The 26,903-nt window shown below is 35.2% G+C and overlaps 1 protein-coding gene across 1 annotated transcript in view; it reads right to left on the bottom strand.

Annotated features, from left to right (window-relative positions):
* The window catches only part of IQCM (IQ motif containing M), a 361,372-nt gene that overhangs the window by 238,006 nt on the left and 96,463 nt on the right, over positions 1-26,903 (bottom strand). The window contains 5 exon segments of the mRNA XM_032632005.1: positions 9,163-9,181; positions 9,224-9,237; positions 15,939-15,958; positions 16,553-16,663; positions 19,479-19,488. Of these exon segments, the coding sequence (XP_032487896.1) occupies positions 9,163-9,181; positions 9,224-9,237; positions 15,939-15,958; positions 16,553-16,663; positions 19,479-19,488 (174 nt within the window).

Here is a 26,903-nt window from a genome sequence, read left to right as displayed (position 1 = left end):
GTGGCGGGGGAGTTTGGTCACCTTTTTGTGAAGTCAATAGCAGTCCTTTTCTTTAAGGGGTCCTGGGGTGTTTTTTCTAAGTCTTAGTTTTCTCCATACTTATATATTAAAATCTCAAGTCCATTCTGCCTTGATGTTTCAATTCCATTCTCTCTCAAAATGTTTCTTCTTTCCACAGCTGCCAGCTGCTTCTCTAGACTTCTTCAAGATCCTAGTCTCTCCATGACAATGCATTTGAAGCGACACATTCTAAATACTTGGATAATGACGTAAGTCACTTATTAAATACTCATGTCAAAATTTTCCAATTTTTTTAACAACCTGTGTGAATTTATTTCAAACCTTTTTCAGACTCCTTTCCCCCACATATTTTCTCAAATCCCACAACTTAACCGGCACCAACTTCTGATAATTCACATAATATTAAATCTCAAGCTTCTTTTTAGAAGCAGCTACCTAATCCACCAATTCCCCCTTCTTTCCAAATCTCATCTGGAATTTATTTCTTCCTTTTGATAATGCTGCTAATTTCTCTCATAGTTTGATGATTAGATTCTTGCATTGATTAACCAGAGATGAAATATGGAAGAAAGCCTTTCATTTCACATCATAATGCTAGCCATACTTCTATATTACTACTATTAGTGTGAAATTCTGCAATATGTTTGCAATAACAAGGTAATCTATAATTGGCACATTACACCTCCAATACTTACCCTAAAATGTGGTTAAAGCGGATTTTCTAAGTAGCAAGAAATTTTCATAGTTTTAAACAGCTTTGTGACCCTACCAGAAGCATATATAAACACACCATTCAAGGTAAATGAAAGGTTTCTTTAAAAATAGATAACTGTGAAGAGAAAATCACTGATAGCATATACATATAAAATTAAAAATTGCACATTAAAACATGTGAAATAAACTGAAAAGCTTTTTCTGCCAGGCTTGAAACTTGTGTTTCCCCAGCAGAAGTCAGTCATGTCACCAGCACATTCTGTGAAATAGCAGTGAGTTGCATTCCTTGTACTGCTACTGCTTCTTGTGTAAGAAATGTTTTAAAAAGAAAACTGTCAGTAACTTGCACACATGCAGAACCAGAAGGCACCAAACACATCATTTTGGAATTTTTCACAAGTCATTATCTTTACATTGTTGTATTTTAGAGCTTCTAAGAACACATACAAACCACAGAAGGGTTTTCCAGCCATAGAGCCACACCCAGGAAGTTGTGATAGGCCCAGGAAACCCATAGTTTCTCAAAATCTTCTTGTGGAGCCACAGAAGCCCCATTGTGAAGGTGTTCTCAAGTGTGGTATTTCTTTTACATTTCTTAAGAGAAGTGGAGGGAATACCATAGGTAATGCTGGTCACTCTGTAATAGCCATGACCTCAAAAAGCCATTCAACTTTCAAATTAGGCAAGACTGAGGGAGGTGGCCCAACAAAACATAGGTTTTTCCTTTACCAATCACTAGATAAAACTTCTTTAACCTCCAAGGGAAATCAAAACTCTTTGATATTTAGCAATTTAAGGATCACACAGGAGGCAATACAAAGACTGATGAGAAAGAGGGAGCTGGATAGAGAAGTTTACATCCCACTATAAGTCCCTCTGAGGGTTGGAACCTATTTGTAAAAGATATAATAGGGCTGTTGTTTCCAGTAGCACGTTCATAGCAACAAATCACAGCATAATACTAACACATATTCTAAAACGAAAAATCAAATATATTTTAAATGCATAGCTGAAATGAAGGGAAAGTAATAGAACTCTTTTCTGGTAGAAAACAATGAGAATGTTGAATTTACTGTTGTATGAGTTCTGGAGCCTGTCTTAGCCTTGGGGATGGCATGGAAATTTTAGACAACCTAGAACCTGGGTTCTAATGAGCCCCGTGCCCTGAAGTTGGGAGACAAACACTGGAACCCAGAGCATGAAGGAATATCAGAGCTGAGAACACCTCTCATAAAACCTAGGTACTGGAAGTGCAATATCCTTAGAATATAAACCAGGATTTTAAAATTCCCCTGGGGAGAGAAAGAAAGAAGTAGAAACAGAAGGAGAAAGAGATAGCATGAGACCACTTGTCTGTCATGGCCTTGCCTCTGGGTGGAGAGGAGAAAAAGTCACTCCTAGGAATTTTTCAGGATAAGACTTCATTCATATGGATTTGGGGCCTGACTTCACACTATAGGCAATTCCCTAAACACCTCCTGCCAAAGAAAAGCAAAAAATTAAGAATAAAGTGGTCCCAGGTTGGTAGTGCACTGAAAGAGTACCCAATAAAAGCTAATATCAATCATTTTTAGAAGAATGCAGTTTAAATTCAGGTTTCAAAGAATTCTCACAATAAAATACCAAGAAAAATGAGCTCACAGTCAGAAAATCATCAAACATAAGAAAATAAGCAATCAAAGCATCAGAAGAAACAACAAACTACACATTCAGAAACTCAAAGACTCCAGTACTGAAACTAAGGTATACAGAATATAAAATAAGAATGAGCTTCCGTTTCTATGTGTTTAGAGAAATATGTTAAAGTAACCAAAAATTTTCAAAGCTGACAAGCTGACTTGAAAAGTAACAACTAGACATTCTAAAAATGAAAAAATATAATAATTGGAATAATTGGAAACTCAACGAGTAGCAAAAAAAAAAAAAGAATGGACACACAAAAAGAAAACACATAAAAGAAGAATCAGGAGGGAAAATAAGACCCAGGATATAGCAATAAGAGACAAAGAGATGGAAAATGTGAAAAAGTGGGAAAAAAGACAAAGAGTGACAATTAAATGGAAGACAACATATGTGTAAGGAGAGTTTTAGAAAAAGTTTTAAGCAGAGCTTATAAAGAAAAAAATGGAAGAAAAAAAGCATTTCAAGAGATAGTGACAGAGATTTTTTTCCAGAATGCTGAAAGACACTGACTTTCATAGTTAGGAAGCCAAACAGAAAGCAAGCAGAATAAATAGAAAGAAAAACACACTTACACATCTCATAATAAAACAGCAGAACAATGAAAAGAACTCCTTAAAAGTAGAGAAGAGAGATTACTCACAAAGGGAAGACAACTGGACAAACATCTGATTTTTCAACAGCAACAGTGGCAGCCAGAAAACAGGGGAAAGATAACTTCAAGATTCTGAGAATGTATTATTGAGGAGGAAAAAATAGATATAAACAGAAATTTTCTGCCACCTGACCCTTACTAAAGGTACTTCTAAAGGATGTAATTCAAGAAGGAAAATCATTCTATAGTCTGTGATGCTAGATATAAGGGCAGGTAAAAAAAAATTGGTAAGCATGTAGGTAAACCTAAACAGACAAGGAGGTAGAAAACAAAATAATGGTTTCTAATTTGTGAAGTTAAAAATAGTGAAAATAATAAGAGAATTAAACTCTGGTAGTTAAGGCAATCTAAGATTTCTGTATGAGGTGGGAAAAGGATAAATATACTTTAAAAGTATGTATTAAAATCCATAGGTTAACCACTTATAAAAAGTAAAAAAAGAACATAAAGGTCAAACGAGAACGAGGAAAACTAGTACAATGCTAGTTTGTACAATGTACTAGTACAAAACTAGTACAAGGAAAACTAGAACTAGGAAAAATGGAACAAGAGGGGAAAACATGTCAATCAATTTCCAAAAAAGACAAAGGAGCAAAAGAGAAAAAAAAGGACAAAATAGAAAGAACAAATAGAGAGCACAGAACAGAAGGGGTATAAATGCATCTAAATACATTTTTGAAAATACAACTGTATGATGTTCACAAAAAAGAAATAATCGTGGCCTAGAAATATGTGAAAAAAAATTCTCAGCCTGATTTGTCATTAGGGAAATGCAAACTAAAATCTCAAAGAAATATTTCATATCTTCCAAATTGGAAAAGGTTAAAATTTTGACATATTATTAAGTGTTACCAAGCATATGAAGCAATGCAGACTCTCATAAACTGTTTCTAGGAGTGGAAAACTGTTCTCTATATTGCCTGGTAACACTGAACATATGCCCACTGGCCAGCACAGCCAGTCTACTCCAGGCTGCTTGTGGCTAGAGGCAATCAATTATTCAGGCAGTTAATAATCAGTTATGGAGTTCCTACTGCCCAGGCCCTGTCCACCTGCCTCCCAGGCTGAAGGGATCAATATTCTGACATCTATATAACCCGTTCTCGATGCAACAGGATGCAGGTTCATATTGATGCTGGGAATTCTTACCCTAGAGAAACTCTTGCACCTAACACTTGTAGAAGAATGTAGCAGAATTGTTCATAATAAGACATAACTTTTTAAAAAGGCAAATATCTCTCAGCAATAGAAAGGATAATTAAATTGTAGTGTATTCATTCAATGGGATGTTGTGCATCCATGAAAATGAATGAACCGTGGGGCCACAGATCAACATTTATGAAGACTGATGGCTCTCAAAAATACATTGCTGGGACTTCCCTGGTGGCACAGTGGTTAAGAATCTGCCTGCCAATGCAGGGTACACGGGTTCAAGCCCTGGTCTGGGAAGATCCCACATGCCGCGGAGCAGCTAAGCCCGTGCACCACAACTACTGAGCCTGCAGCTCTAGAGCCCGCGTGCTACAGCTACTGAAGCCCAAGTGCCTAGAGCCCGTGCTCCGCAACGAGAAGCCAGCAATAAGAAGCCCGTGCACCGTAACGAAGAGTAGCCCCCGCTCACGCAGCTAGAGAAAGCCCGCATGCAGCAACAAAGACCCAACTCAGCCAAAAATAAATAAATAAATTTATTTTTAAAAAAGATACATTTCTGGGCAAAGAGAAAGAGAAAACATTATAATTCCACACACATAAAGTGAAAAACAAGTAAAAGTAAGCAAAATACTAAATAGAGACAGAGATGTGTGTAGATGTGCTAATAAATAGAGATGTATCTAGATGTGCTAAATTATAAAGAAAAGCAAGGGAACAATTAATGTAAAATTAAGGAGACTGGTTTCTTCAGGATATGAAGGGAAAGAAAAGACACATTGAGTTCTGCTCCCTAAGTTTTACAGGTATTTGTTTTAGTGTTATTCTTTTAAGATATAGAGCTATAGATAGATACATATATGAATAATACACTGTTTTGTCTAATGATACATAAAACAATACAAATTTTTAAAATAGTGTGGTAGAAAAATTCCTTGAGTTTAAGATGAATGTCTGTCCCCCGAGAAAGAAAAGAATGAAAAGATCTTGGGAATCTATGGGTTTCCCAAGTATTCAATATATCAAAACTTACTAGGAGGTTACATGGCTCTAAATCTCTCCTGTGGTTTGTGTGTGTTCTTGGAAACTTCAAAATTCAAGAATGCCAAGCAATGGAACAGCTGCTGCCAGGATTGTGTTGTCTTATTCTGAAATTTTAAGTGTATGAATCTATAAATACATATGATTAACTTTTTTTATCAGCTAGAATTAAAACAACAAAATGAGGAAATGAGTTCATGTTTTACAATTTGAGGACATTTTAATGTGCTTGTGTTCATATTGATATTAAAGTTGATGCTCAAATGAATGTAAGGTGCTTATTTGATTTTGAATACGTTTCCCCCTTTGTATTTAACATACCTTCCCACGTAATTAATTTATTATTAAACAATTCGGTTATAAACTGGATAGAATTTTAAACTTTTGAATTCAATCCTTTTCATTTGTGCATTTGTTTGGGATTTATTTAACTGTAAGACCATTGTAAATAGTGAGTCTGGTTATCATCATAAGATTTATATACTATGTGCTAGATCTGGAACTGCATCCCAGAACTAATAAATTGTTATAACTAATAATTAGAACCTACTATCTGCTTTATGTTCATGTTCTTCAATATTCACCAAGACTCTGCAAAATAGATACTTTAATTCTCACTTTCCCTTAGGAAGTTGAGACGTTTAATATCTTTACCTTGATTACACAAGTAGGAAGGAGGTGACTGGGATTCATTCAGACTCAATATACTACTCTATCCGGAAGGTGAAATTGGTAATACAGGTAGAAAATTTTTAATCTATGAAAATAGAATACAGTGAACCAAGACAGCATTAGAGTTTACATTAGATTTTTTTAATTGATTGGCACTCAGCAATTTTGTTTTCCACTCATTTCTTTTAGAAAACCTCCAATGATTTTGTAGGGAGTCAGTAGAACTTAATCATAATGGGATTTAGAACAGCCAATCAGATGCATGGTGGGGGTGGTCAAAAGCTGCCCCAGCCCCCTAATTACAACTTGACTATTTCTCCTTGTTTGGAGCATGTTTATGGAGAATTACATAAAACAGTGCTTATCAAACTTTATGCTCTTATAAATCACTAAGATCTAATTCCTAGAGACTCAGGATATACTTGGATGATATATCAGCTTATTGAAATTGTCCAGATTATTTTATTTGGGTGAAAGCTGTATTATCAAAATAGCTGGCATATTTTCCCAGGCCAATTTTGACATTCACTGTAGTTCTATTTCATTACTTGAAAATATGTTTCTGATATCTTTGATCAGTTATAATCTCACTCGTCAACGTTCACAATAAACCACATTCCTATCCCACCACATGACTAAATTCAGCATAGAGTATCTGTACTTCAGGTATTTGTCAGGAAAAAAATTACATTGTATAGACTGTCACTACTTATCAAAAGCTCACTTAAAAGGCAAAATATTATGGGGAATTGTCTAAAACAGTGTTTCTCAAATTTTTATAAATCACTACTGATCTTATTCAAATATAGATTCTGATTCAATACATTTGGGGTGGGTCCTGAAAGCTAAATTCTTAACAAGTTCCTGGATGATAACAATGCTATTGACGCATGGAGTCGGGAGGGCCTAACTAAACCTGCAGAGAATTGTCTAATTTTAGTTGGTTATTGGTTTGCTTTTTCTTTGTGTACTTTTGTTTTTGAGGAATAAGAAGCAGTGGAAATCTATGTGAAAATCTAAAAGCAACACTTCTTTGGAGGAAAAATTAACAGTATATAATAAAAAACAAAGCAAAAGGGGGAAGCATACCAGCAACTCCACTACAAGGAATTTATCCTAAGGAAATTTAGAATCTGCACCAACATTTAACTACAAATATAATGCACTGCATTCCATTAAAGCATTGTCAATTGCCAAGATAACCAAAAATGAGTTATTTAATATTAAAGAAAATATGTTAATAAGAAAAGATGCTCAGAATATATTCTTGAGTGAAAAAAATAAGGTTATAAAGCATTGTTGCTATAATAAGTATGGTTGATCTTCTCATTTTTGGCTCATCTGTGTTTCCTTCAAAATATAGGTATTACGAGCATATTTATAAAAATTATTTTAACACGTGGTAAAAAGCAGATGTTAAAGGCTTTATAGGACGGTCATAATTATGTGGTAACAGTATCGGGAGAACAGAGAAGGAAGAACACAAAGACCTAAAATAATTTGAGTTTAAAAGTTGTCCTATGTGTCTGGTTCAAGGATACAACTGGAGTCAGATTAGGAATCAATCACTGCAGACAGAACCCTGAAGCAGCCTTGTGTGGCTGAGAGGATCATCGTCCTCTGATACTCTCCTAACACAACAACTGAATGGGAGTGTGTGTGGCCTCCTGATTACTACCAACCAGATCTCACCATCTGCAACCTAGTCTTCATCACCAGTTCTCCTATAACTCAGAGTTTTGAGTTTGTGCCCTTGGGATGGATTTGTTTGGTCCTCTCCAGACAGCCAATGAAACCCATCCTGTCTGCAGACTCAAAGGGATCTTCTAATGAGACTGTTGGAGGAGGTTAGACAAAAGAAAAAAAGAACCCAACAGGAGAACTGCGTGACAAAATGAGAATGGCCACGGATTCCAGAGAAGAGGAATGGGCCAAAAAGTCCGTTTCAGGGCAAAGAATTAAGGATCGTACAACTCTTTCAGTCAATACAGGAAAAAAAAAAAAAATTAATGCAACATCCTTAAATCATCTTTTTTTCTTTTTCCTCTTCTTAATGATATTATCGTGGTTGTGTTTTTCACTGCTTTGGAACCTTGGGTCTCTTATGTGTTCCACTTGGGGAAATGTCAAATAGCCTATTATTCATTTATTCAACAAATATTTTCTAAACCTCTAGTTTATGACAGAAACCATTCTAGGCACTGGGGTTGCACTGGTGATCTAAAATGTCCTCAGCCTTATGGAACCTACATTTAGTGAGGAAGGCCAGTAATAAACCAGTAAAGAGATTCATGATGCACTCTGAAAAAATAAAAGTAGTGGTGTTCCTTTAGGTGGGGTTCGGGGAAGAGCAATCACAGGGAGTAGCATCTATCAGAGATATGTAATCACATGTGCCTGATTCTGCTATTGGGAATCACGTAAACATGGACATTCTGCAGTTAATTCCAGGACATGTCTTGCATCAAGTATCAATAACAATGAATATACGATCATGGTATTTTCCTTATAGAACTAATAATGTGTGTGTGTATGTGTATGTTTTCAACCTTAAAAATAAAATAGCCAGTTATTTTACCCACAAAATGGGTTTATTCGGGAATAGCAGAGAATTGCAATTTGGGACAGACAAGCTATGGTGAATCACAGGCAAGTCTGAAAAATAAAGGAGAGGGGTCTGGCTTTTGAGTAGGTGTTAGGAGGAAATTAAGAAGGGCTATTTTGAACAAAAGTTCATTGGAGAAGAGCAAGAGCTTGAGGTCGTGGGGGATTGTCCTTCTTTTTCTGAAAAGCAGGAGATAAAATTCCCCTGTGATTAATGTCTTCCCTTGTCAAAACAATTCTTACCTTCCTTCTTCCTGCTGGTTATGCAAGTGCAAAGAGTGGTATACACATGAGAGTTCCCCCTCAGGCTGCGTGGCTCCATTTTAAATGAGGTTCCCTTTATTTATTTTCAGTGTGTATATATATTTGTATTTGTGTGTGTGTGTGTGTGTGTGTGTGTGTCTGTCTGTCCTTATCTCCTTATCTTCCCCATCACCTTTACCTACTATGACCACCACTACTATTACTTTTGCTATCACTATTACTACTATAAGCCTATGATTCCTTATTTGTAACTCAGAAATCCAGAAAGCTTTGAAAACCAACAAATTTTTCATAACACATATGGAGGGGAGAATTTATCTCACCTAACCTTTGGTGGCAAAACCTAACCAGAACCAACAAACAAATGACCTATATAGTAGCCTGTATCTCCCACTTAATGAGAATATTCATATGATTTACTACAAAATATTACCATGCTTTGATTACAGGTTTGATTACAGATCTACTTTTCTTCTTACCTCTCTAAAGTTTGGAATTTTCTGATTCCCAAATATGGCTGGTCCCAAGAGTTTTGAATAAAGCATGGATCTCCACACCTACGACAAGCTACAACTATCACCACTGCTGCTACTCTTACTAAAAAACTTTGCCTTTGAGTACCTCTGAATTTGTTATTCCAATTCATTCTAACATCTCATTAGCCTAAATGTGTATAATTGAAGAGAAAATTTTGCACCTAATCCATCTACTGTTTAATGAATACACTTGACTTTTCAGACATTTTTCTCTGATCATTTAAAAAAGCATATCACAACAAATCTAAGTCAATGCAATATTAACAGCCATAGCATTATCCAAAGCCTGTGGCCATAACCCAGGATGTTTATGTCTCCTGGCACTTTCTATGTCTCCTGGCACTTTCTATGCCTACTTATTATTACTACTGAAGTTTTCATTCATATTCAACATCCATGTCTGGTGCATTTTGTTTGATGAAAACAATCTAATTAGTGCTGAACCTTTCCTAGTTCATAAATTTATTCCTAAGAACATTAAAAGGAAGTCAAGTGAGACATGTTCAGTAACAGATGTTTGCCTTTTTTGGCTGCCTTTTTACAGTTTGTTCTCTTTCATTACTTTTTAAGAAATTTAGTTAATGTTCCCTTTCCTAGAGAACAAGCGTACCTAGCTTCCCAGAAGGGTGGGGGTGGGGGGATTCCCCAGGGTAGGCACAGTCTGTTCACTCCCTTAACCTAATATCTGCTCCAATGTTCTTTGCATCCAGATTTTCATTCTTTCATCCAGGTTTTGGTAACAATCACACTCCAGCTTATCTCAGAAAGAATGCGCATGTTGACTCATGGGCCTAGTGTCCCTCAAATACCTTTCCCACACAAGGACATCTCAGAATAAAGGGGCAACATGATTGACAGAATTTGATTGAATCTTTTGGCTTCTACAGTAAAGAAAGATTGTGAAGTTACTTACGAAACTAAAAATCCAGTGGTCTTTTATGATAAAAGAAAAGAGAAGTATAGATCAAGATTTTTCTCTATAAAAATATATTGATCCAAAAATACAAATTTAAAATTATCCTGTTTATTTACCTAACCTTCCACTTTTGAATATTATTTAGTGTAAATGGTATTGTGAGCTGTTTAAATGATAGTACATTGGTAAGCCTAAGTAACATTACAATCCAAATCTTGCAATCACCAAGAGTGCTTTCTTTTAAAACTTTGTGAGAATACTTTTAAATATATATGTCTTGACCAATTTGTTGTTGGTCTATACATCTTAACCTATTTATTGCTAAAGGAATTCTGCAATGGAGTACCTCTTTATTTTTTCCAAAAAGTACTTTAACTAAGGCAACAGTAGAAATTTTTATCTAGAAGGAAAGATTTAATAAAAATAAAATAAATGATGATTATAAAATACCTAGGCCCATATAAAATATATAAAAATGTCAGGCTCAGATAATATTGCTGCAAGGCAATATAACTATTAAAATGTGGGGTTTTAACTGTATACGTTAAAAAAATAATAGTTTTACTTATATGTATATATCAAAATAAATACATCATTCTTTCACAAAGATTCAAAATTTTATATTTCATAGGAAAATACATATGCATTTCAAAATTAAAATGTGAAGTTTGAAGATAATGTACAGCATTAGACATCACTGCTTGTAATAGTACCAAAACAAACAAATTAAAAGATCAGATAAGAGTAAACTGTTGGAATGCTCTTCGGTATGTCAAAAAATCATAGTCACGTAGTTAACTCAAGGCTTAAATTAAACCCAAGCCTAATTCTGTAGGAACAGAATTTTCAAAATGTAATTTCATTGATACCCAAAATGATTTTTTAAAATTTAGGAAATCATTTGAATAAATAGAAATTTTAAATTTAATAGTCATAATGATTTGTGTTAATTCTTCGAAATATCAGAAAATCAAATCAGATGACATTTTTTATCAAATGCAACCCACAAGAGGAGAAAATCATGAGTATGAAAATGATTAATTACAATACCTCTCAAATGTGTGGAGGGAAGGAAAAGAGCAGAGAGAAGAAAGTGTGATGGAGGAGAAAAAAATAAGCAAAGATATTTTACATATTATAAGTTAATTTACTATTTTTTATTATGTACTAAAATCAAGTGAATGCCCACAGTCTTCTGACAGCATAATTTGGTAAAGAATCACACAAAAATATCTAAATTTCCAAGTTAAGAGAAGAATATCCCCCTAGATTCTTACAGTTTTCTTTTCCCAAAATGGCTCAAGAAAATTCTCCAGAGAAGAGTGATAAGAAATTTCATTAAAATCTAGTCTATCCATTTCATGGTCAAAATTAAGCTAATGTGAAGCATAATGTTATATATGGAATTTCTTTTTTATTTTCTAAAAATATATTTCTGCAAAACTAATAATTTTTTGTTTTGTTTATGAGCTGAATCTATAAGTATGTTTAAAAACAGGACAAGTGACTCTTGGTTTCTTCTCTCATAAAGGACTTGCTCTCCTTGAAAGGAGGGAGGTCCAAATGCCCAGAAGACTCACAGTGCATTCTTTGAAACACGAAACAATGTATAATGCAACTAGGTATTAAACCAAGTTCTATTTCCTTGTAATCTCTACTTCCTAGTGTCAAGGTTAGGCAAATTCTTTCCATCCAAGATTAAGAAAATAAAGGAATCAAATGTCTTCCTACAAGGAAGGCACTTCATGACGATGGAACTTGCTTAAATTTTGTTTCATTTCTTGCCATTTGCCCTCTTGAATGCTATACTTTTGCCACACTCAACTTCTTTCACTTCCTGAAATGTACTCTGCTCTCCCATTCAGACAACCACAACTGTTCTTTCCCCTCTGATCCTCCATCTCTGAACCCTGTCACCACCACGATAAGTACGCAAGCATGCATGCGTGGGCAGTCCCTTGCTTGTCATCTCATCCTCATTCTAGGGGTCACCAAATGGCAGAGTTCCCGTCAGGGAACATTCTGATCCCAGAGCCACTGCAACAGAGTTGTGAGTTAGCCACTCACAGAGGAGAGTTTTGCCTTACTGATGACTAATGAATAAAAGTTTTTACTCTATATGTTCATAAATATTAGATAGAAATTAACTTCTTATACAAAGTTCTGTCAATATTTGCTTTTATCCTAGCTCTTTAAAGAGCACTATTGATACTAAATTTTGCACCTCAGAATTTTGATAAATACCAGAGTTGTTTTTCACACCTACAGTCCTTCAGGTTGTGGGTTTCCGGAGTGCTTCATACATTATCATAAAGTTAAAAAACCTTGTAAAGAAGAGTTATGAAATGAAATTGCAACAACAAAGTTGGAGATGGGTGGTCTTTCCTATATTATTGAAATGTAATACTACATCTTTATGTTATACAAGGGATCATATTCACAGGTGCTCACTTACTTTGGATAAATATTATCTTTCAAGATAATTAAGGCTACAAATGTTTCAGGACTTCAGAGATCATAAAAAGTAGAATTAGTAACTTTTTCTTAGGAATGCAGTTTCTTTAACTTCATGTAAAGAAGTTTTAGGGGGCTATATGCCACTGTTTAAAATAACTGGGAATTCGAATACAATTCTAATACGATAAGTCGGCAGTTCCAGAAATGAAACAGTAAAACTAAAGACATATAACATTATTGTATTATTTAATTAGAACTAAAAACATATAGGATTCAAAATACTTCAAAAAGAAAACAGAAACTCTGGCTTAAAAGGGATATTTTCTTTTAGCCTAAAGAAATCATATCCACAGTGACTTTCTTATTTGAGCAAATTAAAATTTTGATGAGTAGCTAAGCTATCAAGAGTGTTTTGAAAGCAAAATATGTTATATTTTTCTCTCCTCCTACAAAATCAAATACAGGGTTTTCTGCACCCTGTCTTCTTTCCTCTTTTAACAATGCAAACATCTTTCTACATTCTCAACTTTCCTAGTTACTTTTGTCTTCTGGACCTGATTGAACAAACTCACATCAAGATTACTTAACACTTCACACCCATTAAGATGGCTATTAAGAAAACAGAAATATAATAAGTGCTGATGAAAATGTGGAGAAATTGGAGCAGTTGTGCATTGCTAGAGGGAATGTAAAATGGTGCAACCACTCTGCAGAATAATATGATGATTCCTCAAAATATTAAATATAGGGATACAATATGGTCCAGCAATTCCACTTCTGAGTATATATCCAAAAAAAGAAAAAGAAAGGGTTCAAACAATAGTTCTACACCCTTGTTCATAGTGGCATTATTCACAATATCCAAATGGTGGAAGTAATCCAAGTGTCCACCAACAGATGAATGGATAAACAAAATACGGCATATATATTCGACAGAATATTATTCAGCCTTTTTAAAAAAGAAGGAAATTTTGACACATGCTAAAGCATGGATGAACCTTGAAGACATTATAAGTGAGATGAGCCAGCCCCAAAAGAAAAAGTAAAATACTTGTTGCCAGAGGAGGGTGGGGAAGGAAGAACAAGGAATTAGTGTTTACTGGGTACAGAGTTTTAGTTTGGAAAGATAAAAAGGTTCTGGAGACGGATGGTGGTAATAGTTACACAGCAATGTGGGTGTACTTAACGCCACCAAACTGTACACCTAAAATGTTAAAATGGTAAATTTTATGTTATGTGTATTTTACCACAATAAAAAAAATGGCAGAAAAGATGAACTTAGAACTTGATATTTGATCCCTTCTAGTACTGTTATTATTTTAAAGGATAAATGAAAGGGGAATCCTTAATAAATAAATAAATAAATTAGACTTTCAATGGTGAAAATTAAAGATGCAGTGAGCTGCAGGAAAGAAATCTGAAGGTTTGAATCTTATCCCCTCTTACCCATTCACACCCCGCCCCCAACATAGTGGGTTTGCAAGAGTAAGATAAACCTCTAACTGGACTGAGGCAAAAGGCCTATTAATGCTCACCCAGTCTCCACTCTAGTCCACCCCAAATTTCTTTAGACAGGTACACATACCCAAAGCACCATCTATTATGCCAAAGCCATGGTTAGTAGCTCTTTGTACTCCTAATTCCCCCGTGGGCAATTCCCCAGTCTTGCATCTGGAGCTCTCCACAGTCATGTCTACTCTTGCCCAACTTATTCCCCAAAGAAATATGTTTAAATGTACTTCTTCACACAGCTAGGAGCAATCTCTAAATGATTAGTGTAAAACAGGGTAAGCAGCAGTTCATTTATTCACCTTTACTGGAAAATGAAAATGAAAACAGCCTTCTATGGGTGTTACTTTTGCTAAGGACATGTATGAATTAGCAATATACATCCAATTAGCTGGAGGTAACTGTCTATTCTGTAATTAATTACTATGTTCTGAAAATAGTAGATTACAAAGACTTTGAATTTCACTAAACAATACTGATATAATTTCCTCATCTAAATTCATATAATTTTCCTTAATAATGTTTGTATAATATCCTTATCTAAAACAGGGATGCAATGATTTAGTTTTAGTATATTTATTCACAAAGAATTTAGCAGCAGAAGTTAAATATGATGTGATTCAAAAGTTTTGGTTTACAGAAAAAATATAGAAACTCAAGATTTTTAAAAATACTAGATAACGAACTATCCAGTAGGTAAGAAAAATAATTGTTATCAGCTGTCTAATGGTGTATGGACTGAACTGTGTCTCCCCACAATTCATATGACTCCTTAAGCCCCAGTGTGACTGTATTTGGAGATGTGACCCTTAGAGAGGTAATTAGGTTAAATGAGGTCATATGGGTAAGGGCACTAATCCAATATGACCAGCATCCTTATAGGAAGAGAGGGAGACACTAGAAACACACACTGGAAAGGCCATGTGAGGACACAGAAAGGAGGCAGCTTTCTGCTAGCCAAGGAGAGAGAGGCCCCAGGAGAAAACAGCCGTTCTGGCACCTTGATTTTGGACTTCCAGCCTTCAGGACTTTGAGAAATAAATCTCTGTTGTTTAAGCCACCCAGTCTGTGGTATTGTGTTATGGCAGCCCAAGAATACTAATACAAATCACAAGTTGAAAGGAAAAATAATTCATGATATAAAAAGAGGAAAGAAAAGGAAAATGAGACAGACACATTCACATACAGAGCAGAACACATAGGAGATGTAAAAAATCCAGACATCTATACAGACACCGTGAGACACAAATATTATAAAATGGCATTTTGCACTCTTTTAAGAAATCATTGCTAAAGATTTCAGAATCACATGAGTTGCTTCCACTACAGTAAGTTACCTACACACGAACAAGTTCCGTTCCGAGAGCACGTTCGTTAAGTCCAATTTGTTCGTAAGTCCAACAAAGTCAGCCTAGGTAACCCAGTTAGCTATATACTACTGTACTGTAATAGTACTTTTCACACAAATAATACATAAAAAACACAAAAAATAAAGAAAACATTTTTAATCTTATAGTACAGTACCTTGAAAAGAACAGTACAAGGCATAGTGCTGCTTTTACGCTTGCTTCTGGACATCCTGGGCTTGAAATAAACATACTGTACTACTGTACTCTACACAGTACTGTACAATAAAATACACAAAAGCACAACCACTCGTACAGGACGCACGCATGTAACAATGTATGCCAGACACGTGAACTAACTTACGTGATTGGACATGTGAACACACATTTGCATCTTTGAAAGTTCGCAACTTGGAGGTTCATATGTAGGGAACTTACTGTATTTACACAGAGACATCTCAGAACTTGCCCTGATGAGCAGGTGAACTTAATGTGAAGTCCTGATTCCATCTTCAAGTCATAGATTCTCACGCCCCAGTTTGGAGAGCCCTCACTCACAAAACCATTAGTATGTGGTCGTGACATTGTCCTTGGATTGTTAAGTCCTCTTAGTGCCACACTCCTAACAAACATCTTTATTCTCCACTGGCTTCCACTGTATTTTCTTGATAGTCTAGGTACCATTACAAAAATAGTCGCTATCACATTTAGGGCAAACCATTGTGATGATCACTTTGGCTATTACCACTCTTCAAACAAAAACTAATATACATATTTAGGAGTTAAGGTGATCAGCAAGATTTACACAAAATAAGACAACAGAACAAAAGCACTGCTTCAGAAAAAAGATGAATTTCAATGGGGAATCATTTTAGGAATGAAATATGCCCATAGTAACATCTTACATGTTATATCAAAATGAATTCAATCATTTGCTAGAAATATGGTAATGCAACTCTATGTCTGGTTTTACAAATACTTACTCTACAATAATCCTGAAATACTGACGATGATCCAGAGAAACTAGGCCAACTGGAGTCACGAGCCAAACAGGAAAACCTTTTAGACACTACTCCTCTCCAATCATAGAACGCTCTGTCTGTTGGAAATATCAATGCAGGTTAAAAGAATATTTATCCAGGAAAAGTACACACTGATCATACTGCTTAGTGTTACAAAGAGGAAAGTAAATCATCTTTATGGCCCCACTATTCTGTATTAAAATCACATCTTTTGGGCTTCCCTGGTGGCGCAGTGGTTGAGAGTCTGCCTGCCGATGCAGGGGACACGGGTTCGTGCCCCGGTCTGGGAAGATCCCACATGCCGCGGAGCGGCTGGGTCCGTGAGCCATGGCCGCTGAGCCTGCGTGTCTGGAGCCTGTGCTCCGCAACGGGAGAGGCCACAGCAGTGAGAGGCCTGCGTACCGCCAAAAAAAAAAAAAAAAAAAATCACATCCTTTCATCTAACCATAACAAGATGAGGAAGTGATAGCACTGCATAGAGGCTTCAATTGATGGGCTTCCTCACACAGTAAAGCTCTCGTGTTTTTATTACATACAGTGTGCCCATCAGAAAACTAATAAGTTCATTCTTTTGATTCTTCTCTTCAAGAACACTGACTTCTTTTTTAAGGGAGGCTTAAAGCAAAATCAGATTTGTGAATAGCACTTACGAAAACAAAAGAAAACCTCCTCTCCCTGTTACATAAGCACTTTAAAAGATAATTCAAAATTATTATGAAGGTGCTAGTTTTGATACTGTGAAGTAAATAAAATTATTGAAAGTATTTAAGGTAAATAGGTTGGAAGAGCAAAAGGTTAGCCAGTACATGCCCACATATTTCTTCTGTCTCATGGTAGTTATGTAGGATTTCTGCACAAAATTTTTTAATGAAGAGGAGATTTCAGATTTATTTGTCCACTTATTTCTCAGAAATACAATTTAATCCTGCCATCCAAATGAATCAAACTATTTTTACATTTCCAATTTTCTTTCTAATACTCATTCATATACATATCTTCTTTCCTGAAACTTTTAATTTAATAGAGTCCTCCATGGACCAGTTAATTTCATATAAATTTAGAGAAAAATCAGAAGGAATGTATTCTCTCATTTCATTGCTTCAATTTATTTATAGGACCATAAGTTAAGTGTCCTATATATAGGGAGGTAGAGTAGTAACATAAAATAATAAAAATGTGATATTATCTCAGAGACATTCTAATCAATATACACACACACATCCTACCCCATCTTAATTTTACATATATTTCCTCAATTTCAGTCAGTCTCTGCCCTCTATCAAAAAGGAAAAATCTCTAGGAGAGGCACCGTAACAAATTATGTATCTCAATCACAACCCAATATGAAGAAATGAATATCTTTAATGGAAGCGAATGCCAATAATGGGTAGATCATAGAGAATCTGAAAAGATTAGTATCTGAGAAGAGGATAGCAAAGGAAAGGCCATACATGTCATCCTTTACTGGGGACTTTCATAAACGCAGGGAGATATAAAAGGATAGCATAAGAGTATTAGAGATGTGTATACCCCACATTTCTTATGAAGCTTTTTTGACTAATTTGAAGCATTTCTCAATGTACTAGCACTATCCCTATTTCACCCACTTCCTTCAATGAACTTCTACAATAAATGTTCTCACTACTTTAGATAACAGAGCATCTCTTTCCAATTTCCTTTTTAAATGTATAAACTCCTCCAGGGCAAGGACAATATCTTACTTGGAATTGCTCTGTGATTCTGGTTCATTAGCGATGTGATTAAAGTTACTATGTAAACACTGGTGAACTAGAATTAGCCTCACAAGGTTAAATCTCACAGGCAAAAGGGAATCTTCTTGATCACTGAAGAGCCCAACCCCAAATGAAACTAAATGCTATATGACTTATTTTCCAAGAGACTCCAGAGCATTTCAAATATTTTATCTTGTTTACCCACAAAACAGACTCATATGATCAAGAAGGCCATACATTATTTTCTCCAGTATACAGGTTATCACACTAGAAAATATAGCTATAAGTTTTCTACTTCAGGAAGCAATAAAGCCTCCACTGAAATCCTCAAGGTAATCATTCACACACTGATCTATACTAATGACTCCTCCTCAGAAGCTAAGCACAGAAGGTGACATGCAACAAATTCCAATTTATTCCACAAAGTCAGTCGAAAGTTATAAGCTGATAGTTTGAAGAAGAACAAAGTCATACATCAGACTAAATCTTCACAAACCCTTCACAGAGCCAACAAGCTTCACAGATAATGCCAAAGAGAAATTAAGATTCTGAAATCTAAGGGTGTGTGTGTGGGGGGAGAAGCAAGAGTAGGCTGTATATTGATAGGTGAAAAAATAAGAAATCTTGTTAGAACTCCCAGTTTACCAGCCAGCAGGACAAAATAAAATACTCTGAGATTAAACAAATCTGGGGAAAATACAATAGCAAAATTTGGAAAGAAACCAAAATATCCCATCAGATTAACAAGGAGTTATTAGCTAACTCTGAACATTAAAAAAATTGTTAAATATCCATACTGATGTCTTTGTGTCCTTGCGTTTCCTCAATACTTATTTAGACTCTTCGAAAAACTTTATTATACCACTAGTTCATGTTATTTTGTTGTCTTCCTCAGATCTCATCTCCCTATCTAGACTTGAGAGTCTTTAACTTGCTTTGTATTCTCCGTAATATTGAATACAGTGCTGTGCCCCAAGCATATGTTTAGTATATGCTACTGAACTGACTTGGTATTGGGTCAAAGGCCACTCAGGAAACTGCTGAGAGTGAAAGGCCCCATGTAATACAACTGATATAAACATCTGAAAAAATGGAAGAGTCTTTAAAAAGGGATTTTTAAAATTCTTTTTTTCAGGACCAAATATTTTTTTCACCAGACCATCTTCCCTCTCTTGATATTTATCTTGATGTTTATAATGGTAATCGTTTTTAAATACATATGAGTTGGGGGTGGCTTTTTATTTCATTTCCCATTTTCATTCAAATTTATGCAGTTAACAATGAGCCAATTATTTACACAGATGAGAGGGATTTTCAAAATCTAATACGCATAATTACTTTAGAAACAAATTATTTAGATGAGTCACAGAAAACTGGTAAGATTGTATCTGGTGATATTGCCAAGAAAATGAGGAAAGAAACAAGGGAAAAGAGGGAGGAAGGAAGGATCTCTAGCTAGGTAAAACATTCACCACTTTTCTGTGATCTTTGTAGTGACAAGCATTTCCTCCATATTGCAAATTGATAGATTTGTCCAAATTGTCTGAATATCAGCACAAAACTCAAAGACAATAGGAGTTTAAACCTTTCAAATATATTGTTTCAGTCAACCAAGAAACCAAACATTCATAGGAAATAATCTATGCAACTGCCTCTGACAGAGCCAGAGAAGTCCAGAGGCAAGTGCGGTGTATCTTTACGAGGACTTGACAGAGCCCAAGACACCACTGGTTTCAGCAGGCCTGTTGTCCCTAGAGCCTCTTTTATGCCAAGCTCGTTCTGTTTCCCTTTTATCAATTCCCTTCTATCAATTAATTCTTTGAGTTAATTGCACATGCAGTTTTAATCTGTAGGTAATTACAATCAATTAATAGGAGACAGAATTAGCAGTTCTTAGTTTGATTATCTATATAATTAAAAGGGGTGGTAAACTAGAGTTGACAAATAGCATCTTAATCAGTTGAATAATCAAACCCCTGAAGCTTGCTTGGGCAGCTGAATTCCATCTCTTGTATTAGTTCAGATTTTAGAATCAATGACTGAAATGTCCATTTAAATCAATTCATATTGTTAATTTATAGTCAAAAATGAACAATATGTATTCTAAAATTACTTAAACTATCTACCTTCTTTTGGTTATAATGAACCGCTTCCAAAAGGATTCAATAAAAATAATGATCCAACAAACTAACTTATTTATATCTACTGAATACCAGTTAGTATTCATGGCTCCCAAATCATATGTTACAAAACATCTAAGAAATATGAGTAACTCCTTTTGTACTAGGTTCTACTTAACACTTTTATATGTGTGCTGAGAGACAGCAAATAAAACATAGCTTTAGTCTTTTTTTTTTTTTTTTGGCTATCAAATGGAAACAGTTGTTTGTAGATACAGAGGCAATACTAAGATGCAGGATAAGCTTAACGTGAGTTAGAAAAATATATGAGAACTTCATCATGATTAGGATATAACATAATAGAACAGTAGCATCACTGTTGCATAATGTCTTTCTGAATTGCCAAGTATTTGAACAAGTTTGGCAGATACTTCCAAGTTCACAGTAAATAAAAAATGTTCAAAAAGAATCATGATTTCTGGTTCAATATGGCTTGTTACCTTCGACTGTGAGGCAGCCCTTTTTATAGCCTCAAGAAAATACTATAACAATCATAAAAAGACGAAAATGTCAAGGTTACAAAAACATTAAATTTAACCATTCACCTATCTGCAGTTGAGAAAAAATTTTCATTAATTAGGATGATGGAAGTGAACTGAGGAAAGCAATCAGTGATCTTTACATAATAATAAACCCCTAGCCCATCTGAAAGCCATTAGAAAGAAGCTTAATACCACCTAAGAAAAAACCAAACAGAACAAACACCATTTCTCTAAAATGTGGGTGCTGCTCACTATCTACAATAGCCAGGACATGGAAGCAAACTAAATGTCCATCAACAGAGGAATGGATAAAGAAGATGTGGTACATATAAACAATGGATTATTATTCAGCCATGAAAAGGAATGAAATTGGGTCATTTGTAGAGACGTGGATGGACCTAGAGACTCTCATACAGACTGAAGTAAGCCAGAAAGAGAAAAACAAATATTGTATATTAATGTATATATGTGGAATCTAGAAAAATGGTGTAGGTGATCTTATTTGCAAAGCAGAAATAGAGACACAGATGTAGAGAACAAATGTATGGATACCAAGGGGGAAGGTGGGTGGTGGGGGGAATTGGGAGATTGGAATTGACACATATACACGATTAATACTATGTATAAAATAGATAACTAATGAAAACATACTGTATAGCACAGGGAACTCTACTTAATGCACTGTGGTGAGCTAAATGGGAAGGAAATCCAAAAAAAGAGGGGATATATGTATATGTATAGCTGATTCATTTTGCTGTACAGCAGAAACTAACACAACATTGTAAAGCAACTATACTCCAATAAAAATTAATTCAAAAAATTTTAAAAAATAAAATAAAATGTGGGTGCTGCTATTGAAAAACCATTTCCCTCCCCATACCCCCATCTATCACAATCCACTTGGGACACTACAGCTCCAAGAAAACAACTAGGAATGACGTAATCCTGGTGGTAGGATTTAATACAGTCCTATTTCAAGGAAAGAGCTCTGTGCAGAGGGTGGGACAGGCAGGTCTTGATAACAATGTATAATGGAGATTATAATTCTCATGTGCTGAACAGCTAAAAATAATAAAGGGGTGGAATAGGAAAGGCCCCATCTTGGCAGAGCCAACCTATTCCAGATAGATAGATGTCTGCAGTTACCAGGAATTGCGCAGAGAAGTGGGCATTGACACCTGCTCCTCAACTATAGAACAAGAAAAGGTGACCAACACAACCAAGTGAACATGGAGTGGAGCTGAGAAAAATCCACCATGTTCTCTATTTGTGAAATCACTCACTTTGCATAGATCTGTTTCTCCTTACTCAGGGCAAATACATTGGGGCCTACATTAATCATGACAATGCTAGTTAACATTTAGTGAGGACCTAGTTTGCTAAACACTTTACATTACTTGATCTAATTGGCAAAGTAACCCTATGAGGTCGGTGCTGAGTTTATCCCAGTTTAATAGCAAAGAAAACTAATTAAGTCACTCGCCCAAGTTCAGAAAATTGCTAAGTGGTTGTGAACCCAGGTCATTCTGAATTTGAAGTCCATGTGACTGTGATACAAGGGGAAAGTTCCCTATAGTAGACTGAACAATGGCCCCAAAGATATCACATCCTCATCCCTAGAACCTGTAAATGTTAGCTCATAGGATAAGAGGGACTTTGCAGGTATGATTGAATTAAGAATCCTGAGAGGGGAAGATTATCCTGACGGACCCTACATGCAAGTGTCCTTACAAAGGGGAGATGTGACTAAAAGGGGAGAAGGAAATGTGATGACAGAAGCAAGAAACTGGAGTGATTAGAGAAAGAGGTCATGAGCCAAGAAATGCAAGCAGCCTTCAGAAGCTAGAAAAGGCAAAGAAACAGATTCTTCCCTAGAATCCCAAAACTCTGAGTCCAGACTCTTGACAACTTAGTCCAGTGACATTAATTTTGGATTTCTAGCCTCTAGAACTATAAGAGAATAAATATGTATTGGTTTAAGCTAGCAAGTTTTGGTAAATTGTTAGAGGAGCCATGGGAAACTAATGCAGTCTGCAATTCTGAAAATCTAGTAAAATATTCTACTAGACTCAGAAGAAAATTTTAGAAAAGTGTTGGCATTCTCACTATATTGTAGCAAGCCAACTCTTCAAAATAGAGGCCAAAACATGGGGGTGCATGTATCTTTTCGAATTTGTGTTTTATACACCAATTGGATATACACCAAGGAGCAGAACTGCTCAGTCATGTGGTAGTTCTATTTCTAGTTTTTTGAGGAACCCCCATACTGTTTCCATAGTGGCTGCAGCAATTTATATTCCCACCAACAGTGTACAAGGGTTCCCTTTTCTCAACATCCTCACCAACATTGGTATTTGTAGACTTTTTGATGATAGTCATTCTAACAGGTGTGAGGTGATATCTCATTGTGATTTTGATTTGCATGTCTCTGATGATTAGCGATGTTGAGTATGTTTTCATGGGCCTGTTGGCCATCTGTATACCTTCTTTGGAAAAATGTTTATTCAGGTCCTCTGTCCATTTTTAATCTGGTTGTTTGGGGGTTTTTTTATATTGAGTTGTATGAGCTGTTTATATATTTTGGATATTAACCCCTTATCAGTCATATCACCTGCAAACATTTTCTCCCATTCATTAGATTGTCTTTTTTATTTGTCCATGGTTTCCTTTGCTGTGCAAAAGCTTTTAAGTTTAATTAGGTCCCATTTGTTTATTCCTTTAGTTTCCTTTGTCTTATGAGACAGGTGTCCCCCCAAAAAAATATATTGCTAAGATTTATATCAAGGAGTGGTCTGCCTATGTTTTCTTCTAGGAGTTTTATGGTTTCCAGTCTTACATTTAAGTCTTTAATCCATTGAGTTTATTTTTGTATATCATGTGAGAAAATATATCTGAAGAAAATGAAAACACTCATTTGAAAAGATACATGTATCCCAATATTCATAGCAGCATTATTTACAATAGCCAGGATACGGAAGCAACCTAAGTGTCCATCAACATATGAATGGATAAAGAAGATGTGGTGTATATATATACAATGAAATATTACTCATCCATATAAAAGGATGAAATTCTGACACTTTGCAGCAATGTGGATGGAACTAGAGGGTATTATGCTTAGTGAAATAAGTCAGACAGAGGAAGACAAATATGTCAAATTATCACTTATATATGGTACCTAAAAAATAAAACAAATGCATTAGTATAACAAAACAGAAACAGACTCACAGATATAGAGAGTAAACTAGTGGTTACCAGTGGGGAGAGGGAAGTGGGGAGGGGGAGGATAGGGGTAGGGGAGTAAGAGGTATAAACTACTATGTATAAAATAAACAGGCTACAAGGATATATTGTACAACACAAAAAAATATAGCCAATATTTTACAAGAACTTTAAATGTAGTAAAATATTGAAACTGATATAATATTGTAAATCAACTATATTTCAATCTAAAAAATAGAGGTCAAAAGCAACAAGGAAAAAATAAACTAAGACTTTAAAAAATATTTGTTAAGGCAAACGAAAATGGAAATAGTGTTTTTAAAAAGGCAAGAAATACAAGGAAACCAAAAATGTACTTCAGTGTTAGTGGGGGAGTAGAAGACAGTGCAGAATACCAAATGACTGGATTTGGCAAGCACTCCTAGAGTGCAGAAGAAAAGTGTCCAAAGACGAAAATTATGAGAGAGAAGATTACAGATTAAAGAGGACAAAAGATAAATATCCATGAAAGGAATCATACACTTTACCAAAGTTGAAAACAGAACAATCAGGAATGAAAAATATACACTACTGAATAATAATTTCTTGAGCTGAAAAAAAGATTTGCATCTTCTGAGTATTGGGGCTTATTGTGTTTTAGGATAAGTTAATTAAAAAGGATTTGTACACAAGCACATTCTGCAAAATTAAAGGAATAAAGAACATTTAAAGTATAAGAATAAAGAAAATTTCATATATATTTAGAAAGAAAAAACTCAAAGAAGCAAAACTCAGGTTCCTTCCAAATTTCTTCTCTGAAACAGTAAAAGAACCCATAAATAACAGAATACCACCAAGGGAAAAGAAAAGGTGTGAAACAGAAATTTCATAACAAAATTGTTCTCAATGTATAAAGGTCAGGAAACAAATCATTTTCAAATATACCAGTGCCCTGAAAATATGCTCAGAAAAATATGTTTTTGTTTAAGTAAATAAACAAACACTTACCTCAAGACCAAGATGGGAATCAAATTCAAGGATAAAAGAATTTAGAAATCATGCTGTAAGAGTACCAGCAGTTCTTGCCGTACCAGCATGCAATTCTAGTAGGATCACTTGTGGTACGTGGATGCTGTAGCTCTGATGTAAAGCTTGGTCCTTCCAGGCTTTACCTCATAGTTTCTTTTCTGCTATTCTACTTTCTCAGGAACCAAACAATTTGTTTCCTAGGGTATACACTTGAATTCACTCACAGTTCAAATGAAATGTTCTTTCAAATGGAATCTTGCTCTATAACCAATAACCAATGTTGTTCTGTCACGCACTTACAATGGTTAAACACTTGAAACATGTACCTAGAGACTCAGTAAACAAGACAAGAATAACAAAGAACAATATAATGGCTATTTTCAGGTTCAGAGAACTTAAATAATGACTTTTCTCCTTTCAAAAGTTCAAACTGAATCACCTGAGTCATGGCATCGCCCTTCACAAAGTTCCTCTTTATATTATAGGAACACCCTCTGAGGGTTCTTATGGAGCTCTGTCGTTTAACTAAGGGAAAAACTACACCTGGAAAATAGATTCTAGCAAATACACCAGAATTTAACAGTGAGTATCTCTGGGTGGTGGAATACCAATGGACTGTCATTTTTTGTGAGTGCTCTGTATTTTCCAAGTTTTCTGCAATTTATTACAACTAATTACAGTTTTAGGAAAAACATTTAAAATAGGCTATAAAATTTTAGGTAAAAATAAGCAAAAATTATGTAAAAACAAAATGAACAAAAGCAAGGAGAAAATGCAGGCCCAGTGCACTGTTTTATCCTCCACACAACTGCAATGCCTAGTACAGAATATGTGCTAATTGTTTAAAGCAAATGAATGTTAAAATGAATTGGATGGTGTGTGTTTTACAGATGACAATGATATCATAGATCTCTAGGCAAAAAGAGACAGAGGTCCAGGAGAAAAGTGCATTTTGGGTGATAATTTAATGAGAGTGTTCTTAATGTCCCTGCCCCCCACAAATGGAAGCAATGATTAGTCTTTGTTTCCTCTCATAAAACTCAATTATTTTTAATTAATTCTTTCAGGTTTATGATGAATTGCTGTTTGGACCATATGGATCTCACCTATTTTAGTCAAGGTTTTTGGTGCCCATACTCATACATGCTTGGTGAAAGTGAAAATTTGAAAAGACTTCTGGGAAAGTAATTTATCAGTAAGAGAAGTCTTTTAAAGCTCATATTTTTGATGTAATATCAATTTCTAGGAATCTTTCATAAGGAAATAATCTGAAATATGCCAAAAGATTTATTAACAAAGATGCTTATTACAGCATTATTTATAATAATTGTGCAGAAAAAGAGTTAGCGTAACAAACTTGAGACTGCTATTCTTAGAAGAAGATGCTTGCAAAGTTGATCCTCAGCTGGCATCTAAGTACTTGGCAGGTAAACAGTTCCTTACCCACTGATGTAAACTTTCCCTAAAAGATAAGGGTATCTCACTATGCCTAAACTGTGCAAAAAACATGGTTTATGCAGAATACCTGCTTTCCTTCTGGAAATCTGGAATGTTGGTACATGCTAAGCAGAGGGCGCCTATGTAACCATGTCCCAGTAAAAACCTTGGGTGCTGAATCTCTAACGAGTTTCCCCAGTTACAACCCTTTACACGTGTCATGACTCATTGCTGGAGGAATTAAGTGCATCCATG

The sequence above is a fragment of the Phocoena sinus genome, chromosome 5 (assembly GCF_008692025.1).
Source record: "Phocoena sinus isolate mPhoSin1 chromosome 5, mPhoSin1.pri, whole genome shotgun sequence".
NCBI classification, from domain to species: Eukaryota; Metazoa; Chordata; class Mammalia; order Artiodactyla; family Phocoenidae; genus Phocoena; species Phocoena sinus.
Note: the sequence above shows the minus strand (reverse complement) of the source record. Positions and strands in the feature narration are given on the sequence as shown.